Genomic DNA, 17,463 nt, shown 5'->3' with positions numbered 1-17,463 from the left:
TGTCCACTTTTGGGGGTTTTCCTCGGTTTCCACGACCAAAACCCAACTTGGGAAGGTTCTCCACGATTTTAATGACCAAACCCCAACTTTTAAGAGTTTTCCACAACTTTAATGACCAAACCCCAACTTTTAGGGGTTCCATGACCCAAAAGTCCAACTTTGGAAGGTTGTCCATGGTTTTAATGACCAAACCCCAACTTTGGAAGGTTCTCCACCATTTTAATGACCAAAACCCAACTTTTAAGAGTTTTCCATGAGTTTAATGATCTGAAAGTCCAACTTTGGAAGGTTCTCCACGGTTCCCATGACCGAAACCCAACTTGGGAAGGTTCTCCAAGGTTTGTATGACCAAACGCCAACTTTTAAGAGTTTTTCATGACTTTAATGACCAAAACCCAACTTTGGAAGGTTCTCCTTGACCTGGATGACCAAAACCCAACTTTGGAAGGTTCTCCACAATTTTAATGACCAAAACCCAACTCTTAAGAGTTTTCCATGAGTTTAATGACCAAAACCCAACTTTGGAAGGTTCTCCATGATTTTAATGACCTCAAAGTCCAACTTGGGAAGGTTCTCCACGATTTTAATGACTAAATCCCCAACTTTTAGGGGTTCCACGACCCAAAAGTCCAACTTGGGAAGGTTCTCCACGGTTTGTATGTCCAAAACCCAACTTTTAAGAGTTTTCCATGACTTTAATGACCAAAACCCAACTTTGGAAGGTTCTCTTTGACCTTGATGACCAAAACCCAACTTGGGAAGGTTCTCCATGACTTTAATGACCTGAAAGTCCAACTTGGGATGGTTCTCCACGATTTTAATGACTAAATCCCCAACTTTTAAGGGTTCCACGACCCAAAAGTCCAACTTTGGAAGGTTCTCTTTGACCTGGATGACCAAAACCCAACTTGGGAAGGTTCTCCACAATTTTAATGACCAAAACCCAACTTTTAAGAGTTTTCCACAACTTTAATGACCAAAACCCAACTTTGGAAGGTTCTCCATGATTTTAATGACCTCAAAGTCCAACTTGGGAAGGTTCTCCACGATTTTAATGACTAAATCCCCAACTTTTAGGGGTTCCATGACCCAAAAGTCCAACTTGGGAAGGTTCTCCATGCTTTGTATGTCCAAAACCCAACTTTTAAGAATTTTCCATGACTTTAATGACCAAAACCCAACTTTGGAAGGTTCTCTTTGACCTTGATGACCAAAACCCAACTTGGGAAGGTTCTCCACGATTTTAATGACCAAAACCCCAACTTTTAAGGGTTCCACGACCCAAAAGTCCAACTTTGGAAGGTTCTCCACGGTTCTCGTGACCGAAACCCAACGTTCGGGGCTCGCCGCGACCCCGATGACCACTGTCCACCTCGGGGGGGGTCTCCGGGCCCCCCGAAGCCCCCCTAGATGCGGAAGCTCTCGGCCTTGCCGTCGATGTGCCGCAGCCTCAGGTAGACGTCGGTGCCGACGCCCTGCAGCGACTGCAGCACCAGGGACCCCCCCAGGTACTCGGCGTAGGCGCGCGACGTCGGCAGCCCGAAGCCGAACCTGGGGGGACACCGAGAATTCCCAAAAGTGGCCCCAAACGATCCCAAAAATCCCATGAAATAACCCAAAATCCTGTTAAATACCCAAAACCCACCCCAAAACTGCCTCCAAAACCACTCAAAATGTCCCCAAAATCCACCCCGAAGCCAAATCTGGGGGGACACCGAGAATTCCCAAAAGTGGCCCCAAATGATCCAAAAATCCCATGAAATAACCCAAAATCCCGTTAAATACCCCAAATCCACCCCAAAAACCCCAAAAACTGCCTCCAAAACCACTCAAAATGTCCCCAAAATCCACCCTGAAGCCGAACCTGGGGGGACACCAAAAATTCCCAAAAGTGGCCCCAAATGATCCAAAAATCCCATTAAATGACCCAAAAACCTGTTAAATACCCCAAAACCCACCCCAAAAACCCCAAAACTGCCTCCAAAACCACTCAAAATGTCCCCAAAATCCACCCCAAAGCTGAACCTGGGGGGACACTGAGAATTCCCAAAAGTGGCCCCAAATTATCCCAAAAATCCCATGAAATAACCCAAAATCCCATCAAAAGCCCCAAAATTGCCAAAAAATACCCCCAAACCCACCCCAAAAACCCAAAATCCCCGAAAACCTCAAAACCCCAAAATTTACCCCAAAGCTGAATCTGGCAGACACCAAAAATTCCCAAAAGTGGCCCCAAATTATCCCAAAAATCCCACAATGTACCCCCAAAACCCATCAAAATGCCCCAAATCCCACTCCAGGGGTTGTCCCAAATTTTTGGGGGTTGCCCCCAATTTGGGGAGGGGTCCCTGAGGTCCCTTCAAACCCCCAAAATCCCCCCCAAATCCCCCTCAAATATCCCAAAACCCAACCCTGGGCATGTCCCCAATTTTTGGACATTGTCCCTAATTTCTGGGGGATGTCCCCAATTTTGGGGAGGGGTCCCTGAAGTGGGGAGGGGTCCCTGATGTGGGGAGGGGTCCCTGATTTGGGGAGGGGTCCCGGGGATTCCCTCAAACCCCCAAAATCCCCCCCAAAACCCCCCCAAACTCCCTCAAATCCCCCATTTTGGTTGGCTGTTCCCAATTATTGGGCGATGTCCCCAATTTCGGGGGGATGTCTCCAATTTGGGGAGGGGTCCCCGAAGAGGGGAGGGGTCCCAGGGATTCCCTCAAACGCCCAAAATCCCCCCCAAAACCCCCCTCAAATCCCCCATTTTGGCTGGCTGTCCTCATTTTTTGGGCGATGCCCTCAATTTTGAGCGTTGTCCCCAGTTTCGGGGGGACGTCCCCGATTTTGGGGGGATGTCTCCAATTTGGGGAGGGGTCCCCGATGTGGGGAGGGGTCCCAGGGATTCCTTCAAACCCCCAAAACCCCCCAAAATCCCCCCCAAACCCCCCAAATCCCCCTCAAATCCCCCATTTTGGCTGGCTGTCCCCAATTTTTGAGCATTGTCCCCAATTTCCGGGGGACATCCCCAATGTGGGGAGGGGTCCCCAAAGTGGGGAGGGGTCCCGGGGATTCCCTCAAACCCCCAAAACCCCCCCAAAACCCCCCAAATCCCCCTCAAACCCCCAAAATCCCCCCCAAATCCCCCCCAAATCCCCCATTTTGGTTGATGCCCCCAATTTTGAGCGTTGTCCCCAGTTTCGGGGGGACGTCCCCGATTTCGGGGGGGATGTCCCAATTTGGGGAGGGGTCCCCGATGTGGGGAGGGGTCCCTGACCCGTGCATGGGCCCGGGCTGGCCGCTGGCGTCCATCAGGCCGCGGAAGGGCCCCCCCAGGCGCGGGTCCTGCGCGCTGGCCTCGGCCGTGCTGAAGTGGTACTCGGTCACCTTGTCCAGCAGCTCGTGCGGGATGCCACCGCCGCGGTCCGAGATCCTGGGGACACCGGGGACATCAGGGGACATCAGGGACATTGGGGACATCAGGGACATTGGGGACATTGGGGACGTTGGGGATGTTGGGGACATCAGGGACATTGGGGACATTGGGGACGTTGGGGATGTTGGGGACATCAGGGACATTGGGGACATTTGGGATATTTGGGACATTGGGGACGTTGGGTGTGCCCAGCAGCTCGTGCGGGATGCCACCGCCGCGGTCCGAGATCCTGGGGACAGTGGGGACATTGGGGACATTTGGGATGTTTGGGATATTTGGGGACATTGGGGACATTGGGGACATTTGGGATGTTTGGGATGTTTGGGGACATTGGGGACGTTGGGTGTGCCCAGCAGCTCGTGCGGGATGCCACCGCCGCGGTCCGAGATCCTGGCGACACCGGGGACATTTGGGGACATCGGGGACATCAGGGGGGATTGGAGACATCAGGGGGGATTGGGGACATCAGGGGGGATTGGGGACATTGGGGACATCAGGGACATTGGGGACATTGGGGACATTGGGGACATTGGGGACATTTGAGGACATTGGGGACATTGGGGACGTTGGGTGTGTCCAGCAGCTCGTGCGGGATGCCACCGCCGCGGTCCGAGATCCTGGGGACACCGGGGACATTTGGGGACATCGGGGACATCAGGGGGGATTGGAGACATCAGGGGGGATTGGGGACATCAGGGGGGATTGGGGACATTGGGGACATCAGGGACATTGGGGACATTTGGGATGTTTAGGATGTTTGGGGACATTGGGGACATTGGGGACATTTGGGATGTTTGGGATATTTGGGGACATTGGGGACGTTGGGTGTGCCCAGCAGCTCGTGCGGGATGCCACCGCCGCGGTCCGAGATCCTGGGGACACCGGGGACATTTGGGGACATCGGGGACATCAGGGGGGATTGGGGACATCAGGGGGGATTGGGGACATCAGGGGGGATTGGGGACATCAGGGGGGATTGGGGACATCAGGGGGATTGGGGACATTGGGGACATCAGGGACATTGGGGACATTGGGGACATTTGAGGACATTGGGGACATTGGGGACATTGGGTGTGTCCAGCAGCTCGTGCGGGATGCCACCGCCGCGGTCCGAGATCCTGGGGACACCGGGGACAGCGGGGACATCGGGGGGATTGGGGACATTGGGGACGTTTGGGACATTGGGGACATTGGGGATGTTCGGGACGTTTGGGGTATTTGGGACATCGAGAACATTGGGGACATTTGGGGACACCTGGGGACACCTCAAAGACACTTTGGGGACATTGGGGACACTTTGGGGACATTGGGGACACTTTGGGGACACTTTGGGGACATTTGGGACGCTCTGGGGCCGCCGGGGCCGCGGTACCGGATGACGAGGTCGATGTCGTTGTTGGCGATGGTCACCACGATGTCGGGGACGTTGTAGGGCGTGTCCAGGTGCGACTCCATGGTGGCCCTGGCGCCCGAAACGGCACCGGCGTCACCGAAACGGCACCGGGGTCACCCCAAAACGGCACCGGGGTCACCCCAAAACGGCACCGGGGTCACCGAAACGGCACCGGGGTCACCGAAACGGCACCGGGGTCACCCCAAAACGGCACCGGGGTCACCGAAACGGCACCGGGGTCACCCCAAATCGGCACCGGGGTCACCGAAACGGCACCGGCGTCACCCCAAATCAGCACCGGGGTCACCCCAAATCGGCACCGGGGTCACCGAAACGGCACCGGGGTCACCGAAACGGCACCGGGGTCACCCCAAATCGGCACCGGGGGCACCGAAATGGCACCCCAGGATCCCAAAATGGCACCGGGGTCACCGAAACGGCACCGGGGTCACCCCAAAACGGCACCGGGGTCACCCCAAAATGTCATCGGGGTCACCAAAATGGCATTGGGGTGACACCAAAGCGTCCCCACAAATTCCCCAAATCCCCTCTAAACCCCCCCAAACTCACAAAATCCCCCCCAAAATCCTCCCAAAACACCCCAAAAATCCCCGAATTTGCCCAAAATCCGCGGAATTCTCCCCAAATCCGCGTCCCGGGCACCTCCTGGTGCTCTTGAGCAGCCAAATCCCCCCCAAACCCTCCAAAATCCCCCCCAAATTGCCATAAAATCCCCCTAAAATCCACTTTAAACCCCACAAAATCCCCCAAAATTGCCCCAAAACTCTCAAAAATCTTCCCGAATTTGCCCAAAACCCGCGGAATTCTCCCCAAATCCGCGCGCCGGGCACCTCATGGCGTTCTTGAGCAGCTCGGGCAGGACGTAGTCCAGGGGCAGGGGGATGAAGGGGAAGCGCGCGGCCACGTGGCCGTTGATGCGCACGCGCGGCGCGTTCCCGTACTGGTGCTCGCACAGGCGCCTGCCGCAGGTGAGACAGGTGAGACACAGGTGAGACACACCTGAGCGACACCTGAGTGACACCTGAGTGATGTCACCTGTGTCACCTGTGTCACCTGTGCTGTCACTGACACACCCGGGCGCGTTCCCGTACTGGTGCTCGCACAGGCGCCTGCCACAGGTGAGACAGGTGAGACACACCTGAGTGACACCTGAGTGACACCTGAGTGACACCTGAGTGACAACTGACACACCTGAGCGACACCTGAGACACCTGAGTGACACCTGAGTGATGTCACCTGTGTCACCTGTGCTGTCACTGACACAGCCGGGCGCGTTCCCGTACTGGTGCTCGCACAGGCGCCTGCCACAGGTGAGACAGGTGAGACACACCTGAGTGACACCTGAGTGACACCTGAGTGACACCTGAGTGACAACTGACACACCTGAGCGACACCTGAGACACCTGAGTGACACCTGAGTGATGTCACCTGTGTCACCTGTGCTGTCACTGACACACCCGGGCGCGTTCCCGTACTGGTGCTCGCACAGGCGCCTGCCACAGGTGAGACAGGTGAGACACACCTGAATGACACCTGAGTGACACCTGAGACACACCTGAGACACCTGAGTGACACCTGAGTGACACCTGAGTGACACCTGTACTGTCACCTGTGCTGTCACTGACACACCCGGGCGCGTTCCCGTACTGGTGCTTGCACAGGCGCCTGCCACAGGTGAGACACACCTGAGTGACACCTGAGCGATATCTCAGGTGTATCCCAGGTGTGTTTTTGTCCCCCAGGTGTGCCCATGTGTCTCTCAGGTGTGTTTCCCCCCCCCCCCGGGTGTGCCCAGGTGAGTATCCAGGTGTATCTCAGATGTGTTTTTAACCCCCCCAGGTGTGCCCAGGTGTGTCTCAGGTGTGCCCAGGTGTGCGCAGGTATGTCCAGGTGTGTCCCAGGTGTATCCCAGGTGTGCCCAGGTGTGTCTCAGGTGTATCCCAGGTGTGTCCCAGGTGTATCCCAGGTGTGCCCAGGTGTGTTTTACCCCCCCAGGTGTGCCCAGGTGTGTCTCAGGTGTATCCCAGGTGTGCCCAGGTGTATCCCAGGTGTGCCCAGGTGTGTTTTACCCCCCCAGGTGTATCCCAGGTGTGTTTCCCCCCCCCCCAGGTGTATCCCAGGTGTGTTTCCCCCCCCCAGGTGTATCCCAGGTGTGTTTTTACCCCCCCAGGTGTGCCCAGGTGTGTTTTTACCCCCCCCCAGGTGCGTTCCCCCCCAGGTGCGCTCACCTGGCGAAGTCCACCCACTTCTCGATGAGTTTCTTGGGGGACAGGCGGGTGCAGATGATGCCGACGAAATCCGGCTGCGGAAACGGGGGAAAAACGGGGAAATGGGAAAGTGAGAAAAACGGGGAAAAGTGAGAAAAACGGGAAAAACGGGAAAAGTGAGAAAAACGGGAAAAAGTGAGAAAAACGGGGAAAAGTGAGAAAAATGGGAAAAACGGGAAAAGTGAGAAAAACGGGAAAAAGTGAGAAAAACGGGGAAAAGTGAGAAAAACGGGGGGAAAACGGGAAAGTGAGAAAAACGGGAAAAATGGGGAAACGGGAAAAGTGAGAAAAATGGGAAAAACGGGAAAATGAGAAAAACGGGAAAACGGGAAAAGTGAGAAAAACGGGAAAAACGGGGGAAAAACGGGGAAAACGGGAAAGTGAGAAAAACGGGAAAAACGGGAAAAGTGAGAAAAATGGGAAAAACGGGGAAACGGGAAAAGTGAGAAAAATGGGAAAAACGGGGAAACGGGAAAAGTGAGAAAAATGGGAAAAACGGGAAAATGAGAAAAACGGGGAAACGGGAAAAGTGAGAAAAATGGGAAAAACGGGAAAAACGGGGAAAACGGGGAAAATGGGAAAAGTGAGAAAGACGGGGAAAACGGGAAAATGAGAAAAACGGGGAAAACGGGAAAAGTGAGAAAAATGGGAAAAATGGGAAAAACGGGGAAAACGGGGAAAACGGGGAAAACGGGGAAAGTGAGAAAAATGGGAAAAATGGGAAAAACGGGGAAAACGGGGAAAACGGGGAAAGTGAGAAAGACGGGGAAAAGCGGGAAAATGAGAAAAACGGGAAAAAATGGGGAAAATGGGAAAAGTGAGAAAAACGGGGAAACGGGAAAAGTGAGAAAAACGGGAAAAATGGGGAAACGGGAAAAGTGAGAAAAATGGGAAAAACGGGGAAAACGGGAAAACGGGAAAATGAGAAAAACGGGAAAATAGGGAAAACGGGAAAATGAGAAAAACGGGAAAAAACGGGGAAAATGGGAAAAGTGAGAAAAATGGGGAAACAGGAAAAGTGAGAAAAATGGGAAAAACGGGAAAAACAGGGAAAACGGGAAAAGTGAGAAAAACAGGGAAAAACGGGTAAAACGGGTAAAACGGGGAAAACGGGGAAAACGGGAAAATGAGAAAAACGGGAAAAATGGGGAGAAACGGGAAAAGTGAGAAAAATGGGAAAAACGAGGAAAACGGGGAAAACGGGAAAATGAGAAAAACGGGAAAAAATGGGGAAAACGGGGAAAACAGGGGAAAACAGGGAAAACGGGAAAATGAGAAAAACGGGAAAAACGGGAAAATGAGAAAAACGGGAAAAAACGGGGAAAACGGGAAAAGTGAGAAAAATGGGGAAACAGGAAAAGTGAGAAAAATGGGAAAAACAGGAAAAATGGGGAAAACGGGAAAAGTGTGAAAAACGGGAAAAATGAGAAAAGTGAGAAAAACAGGGAAAAAATGGGGGAAAACCCTGGGAAAACGGGAATAGTGAGAAAAATAAGGAAAAATGGGAAAAGTGAGAAAAAAGGGAAAAGTGAGAAAAATGGGAAAAACGGGGGGAAAAATGGGGGGAAATGGGGGAAGTTGGGGAAATTGGGGAAAAATTTGGGGAAACATAGGGAAAATGGGAAAAAAAGGGGAAAATTTGGGGAAATTGGGGGAAAATTCTGGGAAAAATGGGGGAAAAATGCCAGAAATTGGGGAAATTTGGGGAAAAATGGGGAAAATGTGGGAAAAAATGGGGAAAATTCAGGGAGAATTGGGGAAAAATGGGAGAAAAATGGGGAAATTGGGGAAAAATGGGGAAAAATGGGGAAAATGGAAAAAAATCAGGGAAAATGGGGGAAAATTCAGGGAAAATTGGGAAAATTTGGCGGGAAATTTGGGAAAATTGGGGGAAAATGGAGGAAATTGGGGAAAAATGGGGGAAATTAGGTAAAAATTCAAGGAAAATTGGGAAAATGGAAGAAAATGGTGCGAAAATGGGGGAAATTGGGGGCAAATTGGAAAAATTGGTGAAATTTGGGAAAATTGGGGAAAATGGGGAAATTCAGGGGAAAATGGGTGAAAAATGGGGGAAAAAATCAGGAAAAAGTGGGAAAAAAGGTGGGAGATGGGGAAAAATGGGGAAATTTGGGGGAAAAATGGAGGAAAAACTACGAATTCCTGGAAAAATGGAGGAAGAATTGGGGAAAAAAGGCAAAATTTGGGAAAAAATGGGGAAACTGGGGGAAATTCAGGAAAAATTGGGAAAAACGGGGTAAACTTGGGAAAATTCAGGAAAATGGGGGGGAAATGGGGAAAAATGGATAAAAAATGGAAAAATCTTGGACAAAGTGGGAGAAGTGGAGAGAAACTTGGGAAGAAATGGAAAAAATGGGAAGACCTGGGAGAAAAAACGGGGGAAATTGGGAAAAATGGGAGAAAATGGGAAAAAATTGGGAAAATTGGGAAAAAATGGGGGGAAATTGGGGAAATTTTGGGAATATTGCGGAAAATGGGGAAAATCTGGAAAAAATCGTTTAAAATAGGAAAAAATTATTAGGAAAAATGGGGGAAATTGGGAAAAAATGGGAGAAAATGGGAAAAATTCGGGGAAACTTTGGAAAATGGGAGAAATTGGGGGGAAACTGGAGAAAATTGGTAAAATTTGGTAAAATTGGAATAATTTAGGGAGAAATGGGAGAAAATTGGGAAAATTTGGAAAAATTCAGGGACAAATAGGAAAAAATTGGGGAAAAATTGAAGAAAATCAGGAAAATTTGGTAAAAATTGGGGAAAAATGGAGAAAAAATTAGAGGGGGGGGAATGAAGGAAAATGGGGAAAAATGGGGGGAAAGGAGAAAAAAGTGGGAAGGGGAACCCGGCACACCTGCACAGGTGAGCTCCAGGCACTGACACACCTGCACAGGTGAGCTCCAGGCACTGACACACCTGCACAGGTGAGCTATAGGAGCTATAGGCACTGACACACCTGCACAGGTGAGCTATAGGCACTGACACACCTGCACAGGTGAGCTATAGGAGCTATAGGCACTGACACACCTGCACAGGTGAGCTATAGGCACTGACACACCTGCACAGGTGAGCTATAGGAGCTATAGGCACTGACACACCTGCACAGGTGAGCTATAGGGTCTATAGGCACTGACACACCTGCACAGGTGAGCTATAGGAGCTATAGGCACTGACACACCTGCACAGGTGAGCTATAGGGTCTATAGGCACTGACACACCTGCACAGGTGAGCTATAGGAGCTATAGGCACTGACACACCTGCACAGGTGAGCTCCAGGCACTGACACACCTGCACAGGTGAGCTATAGGAGCTATAGGCACTGACACACCTGCACAGGTGAGCTCCAGGCACTGACACACCTGCACAGGTGAGCTATAGGGTCTATAGGCAGTGTGACACACCTGGACAGGTGAGCTCCAGGCACTGACACACCTGCACAGGTGAGCTATAGGAGCTATAGGCACTGACACACCTGCACAGGTGAGCTATAGGGTCTATAGGCACTGACACACCTGCACAGGTGAGCTATAGGAGCTATAGGCACTGACACACCTGCACAGGTGAGCTATAGGAGCTCCAGGCACTGACACACCTGCACAGGTGAGCTATAGGCACTGACACACCTGCACAGGTGAGCTATAGGGTCTATAGGCACTGACACACCTGCACAGGTGAGCTATAGGAGCTATAGGCACTGACACACCTGCACAGGTGAGCTATAGGGTCTATAGGCACTGACACACCTGCACAGGTGAGCTATAGGCACTGACACACCTGCACAGGTGAGCTATAGGAGCTATAGGCACTGACACACCTGCACAGGTGAGCTATAGGCACTGACACACCTGCACAGGTGAGCTATAGGCACTGACACACCTGCACAGGTGAGCTATAGGAGCTCCAGGCACTGACACACCTGCACAGGTGAGCTATAGGAGCTATAGGCACTGACACACCTGCACAGGTGAGCTCCAGGCACTGACACACCTGCACAGGTGAGCTATAGGGTCTATAGGCACTGACACACCTGCACAGGTGAGCTATAGGGTCTATAGGCACTGACACACCTGCACAGGTGAGCTATAGGGTCTATAGGCACTGACACACCTGCACAGGTGAGCTATAGGCACTGACACACCTGCACAGGTGAGCTATAGGAGCTATAGGCACTGACACACCTGCACAGGTGAGCTCCAGGCACTGACACACCTGCACAGGTGAGCTATAGGGTCTATAGGCAGTGTGACACACCTGGACAGGTGAGCTCCAGGCACTGACACACCTGCACAGGTGAGCTATAGGCACTGGCACACCTGCACAGGTGAGCTATAGGAGCTATAGGCACTGACACACCTGCACAGGTGAGCTATAGGGTCTATAGGCACTGACACACCTGCACAGGTGAGCTATAGGGTCTATAGGCACTGACACACCTGCACAGGTGAGCTATAGGGTCTATAGGCACTGACACACCTGCACAGGTGAGCTATAGGGTCTATAGGCACTGACACACCTGCACAGGTGAGCTATAGGAGCTCCAGGCACTGACACACCTGCACAGGTGAGCTATAGGCACTGACACACCTGCACAGGTGAGCTATAGGGTCTATAGGCACTGACACACCTGCACAGGTGAGCTATAGGGTCTATAGGCACTGACACACCTGCACAGGTGAGCTATAGGGTCTATAGGCACTGACACACCTGCACAGGTGAGCTATAGGAGCTATAGGCACTGACACACCTGCACAGGTGAGCTATAGGGTCTATAGGCACTGACACACCTGCACAGGTGAGCTATAGGGTCTATAGGCACTGACACACCTGCACAGGTGAGCTATAGGAGCTATAGGCACTGACACACCTGCACAGGTGAGCTATAGGGTCTATAGGCACTGACACACCTGCACAGGTGAGCTATAGGAGCTATAGGCACTGACACACCTGCACAGGTGAGCTATAGGAGCTCCAGGCACTGACACACCTGCACAGGTGAGCTATAGGAGCTCCAGGCACTGACACACCTGCACAGGTGAGCTATAGGCACTGACACACCTGCACAGGTGAGCTATAGGGTCTATAGGCACTGACACACCTGCACAGGTGAGCTATAGGCACTGACACACCTGCACAGGTGAGCTATAGGAGCTATAGGCACTGACACACCTGCACAGGTGAGCTATAGGAGCTCCAGGCACTGACACACCTGCACAGGTGAGCTATAGGAGCTCCAGGCACTGACACACCTGCACAGGTGAGCTATAGGAGCTATAGGCACTGACACACCTGCACAGGTGAGCTATAGGAGCTATAGGCACTGACACACCTGCACAGGTGAGCTCCAGGCACTGACACACCTGCACAGGTGAGCTATAGGAGCTATAGGCACTGACACACCTGCACAGGTGAGCTATAGGGGCTATAGGCACTGACACACCTGCACAGGTGAGCTATAGGCACTGACACACCTGCACAGGTGAGCTATAGGGTCTATAGGCACTGACACACCTGCACAGGTGAGCTATAGGGTCTATAGGCACTGACACACCTGCACAGGTGAGCTATAGGAGCTATAGGCACTGACACACCTGCACAGGTGAGCTATAGGGGCTATAGGCACTGACACACCTGCACAGGTGAGCTATAGGCACTGACACACCTGCACAGGTGAGCTATAGGGTCTATAGGCAGTGTGACACACCTGTGCCCAGGTGAGCTCACCTTGTCCTCGTGCAGCGCCAGGTGATGCACACCTGCACAGGTGAGCTATAGGAGCACTATAAGGGTCTATAAGGACACACCTGTCCAGGTGTGCCCAGGTGAGCTCACCTTGTCCTCGTGCAGCGCCAGGTGATGCGCCGCCAGCATCCGCATGCCCAGGCGCGACGTCAGCGTCTTGTCCAGGAACGGCCGCAGCAGCCGCTCGTCCTGACAGGTGAGACAGGTGAGATACAGACAGGTGAGACAGGTGAGATACAGACAGGTGAGACAGGTGAGACAGGTGAGGGACAGGTGAGACAGGTGAGATACAGACAGGTGAGACAGGTGAGACAGGTGAGAGACAGGTGAGACAGGTGAGATACAGGTGAGACAGGTGAGGGACAGGTGAGACAGGTGAGGGACAGGTGAGACAGGTGAGGGACAGGTGAGACACATGAGACAGACACATGAAACAGGTAAGGGACAGGTGACACACGTGAGAGACAGGTAAGGGACAGGTGAGACAGGTAAGGGAGTGATCAGACAGGTGAGAAACAGGTGGGACAGGTGAGGGACAGGAGGGACAGGTGAGGGACAGGTGGGACAGGTGAGGGACAGGAGGGACAGGTGAGGTCACCTGGAAGAGGTGAGGGACAGGGCAGACAGGTGAGGCAGACAGGTAAGACAGGTGAGCCAGGTGAGTGGGTGCGGCTCAGGTGGAACTTCCCCAGGTGTATGGGTGTGGCTCAGGTGTAGCCCAGGTGTGTCCCAGGTAGGGTTACCTGTCCCAGGTGTATCTCAGGTGTATCTCAGGTGTATCCCAGGTGTATCCCAGGTGAGTTACCTGTCTCAGGTGAGGTTACCTGTCCCAGGTGAGTTACCTGTCTCAGGTGAGGTTACCTGTCCCAGGTGAGTTACCTGTCCCAGGTGTATTACCTGGATGTGCCTGCGGCACTCCCTCAGCCCCTCGGCCAGCAGTGTGTGTGTCCCAGGTGTGTCCCAGGTGAGTTACCTGTCCCAGGTGTGTCCCAGGTGAGTTACCTGTCCCAGGTGAGTTACCTGTCCCAGGTGTGTTACCTGGATGTGCCTGCGGCACTCCCTCAGCCCCTCGGCCAGCAGTGTGTGTGTCCCAGGTGAGTTACCTGTCCCAGGTGAGTTGTTACCTGTCCCAGGTGTGTCCCAGGTGAGTTACCTGTCCCAGGTGAGTTACCTGTCCCAGGTGTGTCCCAGGTGAGTTACCTGTCCCAGGTGAGTTGTTACCTGTCCCAGGTGAGTTACCTGGATGTGCCTGCGGCACTCCCTCAGCCCCTCGGCCAGCAGTGTGTGTGTCCCAGGTGAGTTACCTGTCCCAGGTGAGTTACCTGGATGTGCCTGCGGCACTCCCTCAGCCCCTCGGCCAGCAGTGTGTGTGTCCCAGGTGAGTTACCTGTCCCAGGTGAGTTACCTGGATGTGCCTGCGGCACTCCCTCAGCCCCTCGGCCAGCAGTGTGTGTGTCCCAGGTGAGTTACCTGTCCCAGGTGTGTTACCTGGATGTGCCTGCGGCACTCCCTCAGCCCCTCGGCCAGCAGTGTGTGTGTCCCAGGTGAGTTACCTGTCCCAGGTGTGTTACCTGGATGTGCCTGCGGCACTCCCTCAGCCCCTCGGCCAGCAGTGTGTGTGTCCCAGGTGAGTTGTTACCTGTCCCAGGTGAGTTACCTGGATGTGCCTGCGGCACTCCCTCAGCCCCTCGGCCAGCAGCGTCACCACGTCCTTGTGGTCCTCGAGCAGCTGCCGCAGCAACGCGCAGTACTGGGACTCGTCACTGCGCACCTGGATCTGCACAGGTGAGATACAGGTGAGATACAGACAGGTGAGACAGGTGAGGTACAGACAGGTGTGACAGTGACAGTACTGGGACTCGTCACTGCGCACCTGGATCTGCACAGGTGAGATACAGGTGAGATACAGACAGGTGAGACAGGTGAGGTACAGACAGGTGTGACAGTGACAGCACTGGGACTCGTCACTGCGCACCTGGATCTGCACAGGTGAGATACAGGTGAGATACAGACAGGTGAGACAGGTGAGGTACAGACAGGTGTGACAGTGACAGCACTGGGACTCGTCACTGCGCACCTGGATCTGCACAGGTGAGATACAGGTGAGATACAGACAGGTGAGACAGTGACAGCACTGGGACTCGTCGCTGCGCACCTGGATCTGCACAGGTGAGATACAGGTGTGACAGGTGAGACAGTGACAGCACTGGGACTCGTCACTGCGCACCTGGATCTGCACAGGTGAGACAGGTGAGATACAGACAGGTGAGACAGGTGAGGTACAGACAGGTGTGACAGTGAGATACAGGTGTGACAGTGACAGCACTGGGACTCGTCACTGTGCACCTGGATCTGCACAGGTGAGACAGGTGAGACAGGTGAGGTACAGGCAGGTGTGACACAGACAGGTGAGACAGTGACAGCACTAAGACTCGTCGCTGCGCACCTGGATCTGCACAGGTAGCACAGGTGAGACAGGTGAGACACAGACAGGTGAGGTACAGACAGGTGTGACAGTGACAGCACTGGGACTCGTCACTGCACACCTGGATCTGCACAGGTGAGACAGGTGTGACACAGACAGGTGAGACACAGGTGAGACACAGGTGTGACACAGGTGTGACAGGTGAGACACAGATGAGACAGAAATGTGACAGGTGCCCAGCTGTGCCCAGGTGTGTTTTTACCCCCCAGGTGAGGGCCCAGCTGTGGCCAGGTGTCCTCAAGTGTGCCCAGATGTGTCCCCCCCCCCCAGGTGTGCCCAGGTGTTCCCAGGTGCCCCCAGGTGTGCCAGGTATGCTCCCAGGTGTGTTTTTACCCCCCAGGTGTGCCCAGGTGTGCACAGGTGTGTTTTTACCCCCCCAGGTGTGCCCAGGTGTATCCCAGGTGTGCCCAGGTGTGCCCAGGTGTGCCCAGGTGAGTGCCCAGGTGAGTGCCCAGGTGTGCCCAGGTGTGTCCAGGTGCTCCCAGGTGTGCCCAGGTGTGTTTTTACCCCCCCAGCTGTGCCCAGGTGTGCCCAGGTGTGCCCAGGTGAGTGCCCAGGTGAGTGCCCAGGTGAGTGCCCAGGTGCTCCCAGGTGTGCCCAGGTGTGCCCAGGTGTGTTTTTACCCCCCCAGGTGTGCCCAGGTGTGCCCAGGTGTGCCCAGGTGAGTACCCAGGTGTGCCAGGTGTGCCCAGGTGAGTGCCCAGGTGAGTGCCCAGGTGAGTGCCCAGGTGCTCCCAGGTGCTCCCAGGTGTGCCAGGTGTGTTTTTACCCCCCCAGCTGTGCCCAGGTGTGCCCAGGTGTGCCCAGGTGTGTTTTTACCCCCCCAGGTGAGTGCCCAGGTGTGCCCAGGTGTGTTTTTACCCCCCCAGGTGTGCCCAGGTGTGCCCAGGTGAGTGCCCAGGTGTGACTCACCGGGGGGAAGTCGCTGAGTTTCTGGAAGGCGCGGATGTAGAGCTCGTGCTGGGGGGAGGGGAGAGCTCAGGGCGGGAACGCCGGGAATTCCCGGGATTTGGGGATTTGGGGAATTCGGGGAATTTCCGGGAATTTTTGGGAAATTTTAGGAGTTCTGGGGAATTTTTTGAAATTTTTCGGGGAATTTTTGGGAATTTTGGGGAATTTTTCAGGGAATTTCTGGGAATTTCGGGGAATTTTTTGGAATTTTTCGGGGAATTTTTGGGAATTTTGGGGAATTTTTCAGGGAATTTCTGGGAATTTCGGGGAATTTTTTGGAATTTTTCGGGGAATTTTTGGGAATTTTGGGGAATTTTTCAGGGAATTTCTGGGAATTTCGGGGAATTTTTTGGAATTTTTCGGGGAATTTTTGGGAATTTTGGGGAATTTTTCAGGGAATTTCTGGGAATTTCTGGGAATTTCGGGGAATTTTGGGGAATTTTGGGGAAGTTTGGGAATTCCTCAGGGAATTTCCAGGAATTTTGGGGAAGTTTTAGGAATTCTGGGGAATTTTTTGGAATTTTTCGGGGAATTTTTGGGAATTTTGGGGAATTTTTCAGGGAATTTCTGGGAATTTCGGGGAATTTTTTGGAATTTTTCGGGGAATTTTTGGGAATTTTGGGGAATTTTTCAGGGAATTTCTGGGAATTTCGGGGAATTTTTTGGAATTTTTCGGGGAATTTTTGGGAATTTTGGGGAATTTTTCAGGGAATTTCTGGGAATTTCTGGGAATTTCGGGGAATTTTGGGGAAGTTTGGGAATTCCTCAGGGAATTTCCAGGAATTTTGGGGAAGTTTTAGGAATTCTGGGGAATTTTTTGGAATTTTTCGGGGAATTTTTGGGAATTTTGGGGAATTTTTCAGGGAATTTCTGGGAATTTCGGGGAATTTTTTGGAATTTTTCGGGGAATTTTTGGGGAATTCTTTCACGATTCTTTCACAGTTTTTTCACGATTTTTTGGGAGGATTTTGGGAATTTCAGGTCACCAAATCTTTGGGATTTTGGGGATTTTTGGTGAATTTTTGGGAATTTTTGGGGAATTTTTTCGTGATTTTTTCACAATTCTTTCACAATTTTTTCATGAATTTTTGAGAGGATTTTGGGAATTTCAGGGCACCAAATCTTTGGGAATTTTGGGGATTTTTGGGGAATTTTTCTGCGATTTTTTCA

The 17,463-nt window shown here is 52.7% G+C and overlaps 1 protein-coding gene across 1 annotated transcript in view; it reads right to left on the bottom strand.

Annotated features, from left to right (window-relative positions):
- Positions 1-482: 482 nt before the first annotated feature.
- BCKDK (branched chain keto acid dehydrogenase kinase) overlaps positions 483-17,463 on the bottom strand; it is a 27,361-nt gene continuing 10,380 nt past the window's right edge. The window contains exons 6-13 of the mRNA XM_053933219.1: positions 16,255-16,302; positions 14,515-14,634; positions 12,948-13,046; positions 7,067-7,140; positions 5,669-5,797; positions 4,797-4,886; positions 3,266-3,421; positions 483-1,551 (exon numbers count right to left, since the gene is read on the bottom strand). Coding sequence (XP_053789194.1) covers positions 1,407-1,551; positions 3,266-3,421; positions 4,797-4,886; positions 5,669-5,797; positions 7,067-7,140; positions 12,948-13,046; positions 14,515-14,634; positions 16,255-16,302 — 861 coding nt within the window. The 3' untranslated portion in view covers positions 483-1,406. The remainder of the gene's footprint in view (positions 1,552-3,265; positions 3,422-4,796; positions 4,887-5,668; positions 5,798-7,066; positions 7,141-12,947; positions 13,047-14,514; positions 14,635-16,254; positions 16,303-17,463) is intronic.

The sequence above is a fragment of the Vidua chalybeata genome (assembly GCF_026979565.1).
Source record: "Vidua chalybeata isolate OUT-0048 chromosome 37 unlocalized genomic scaffold, bVidCha1 merged haplotype SUPER_37_unloc_1, whole genome shotgun sequence".
NCBI classification, from domain to species: domain Eukaryota; kingdom Metazoa; phylum Chordata; class Aves; order Passeriformes; family Viduidae; genus Vidua; species Vidua chalybeata.
This window is presented reverse-complemented; position numbering and strand designations above follow the sequence as displayed.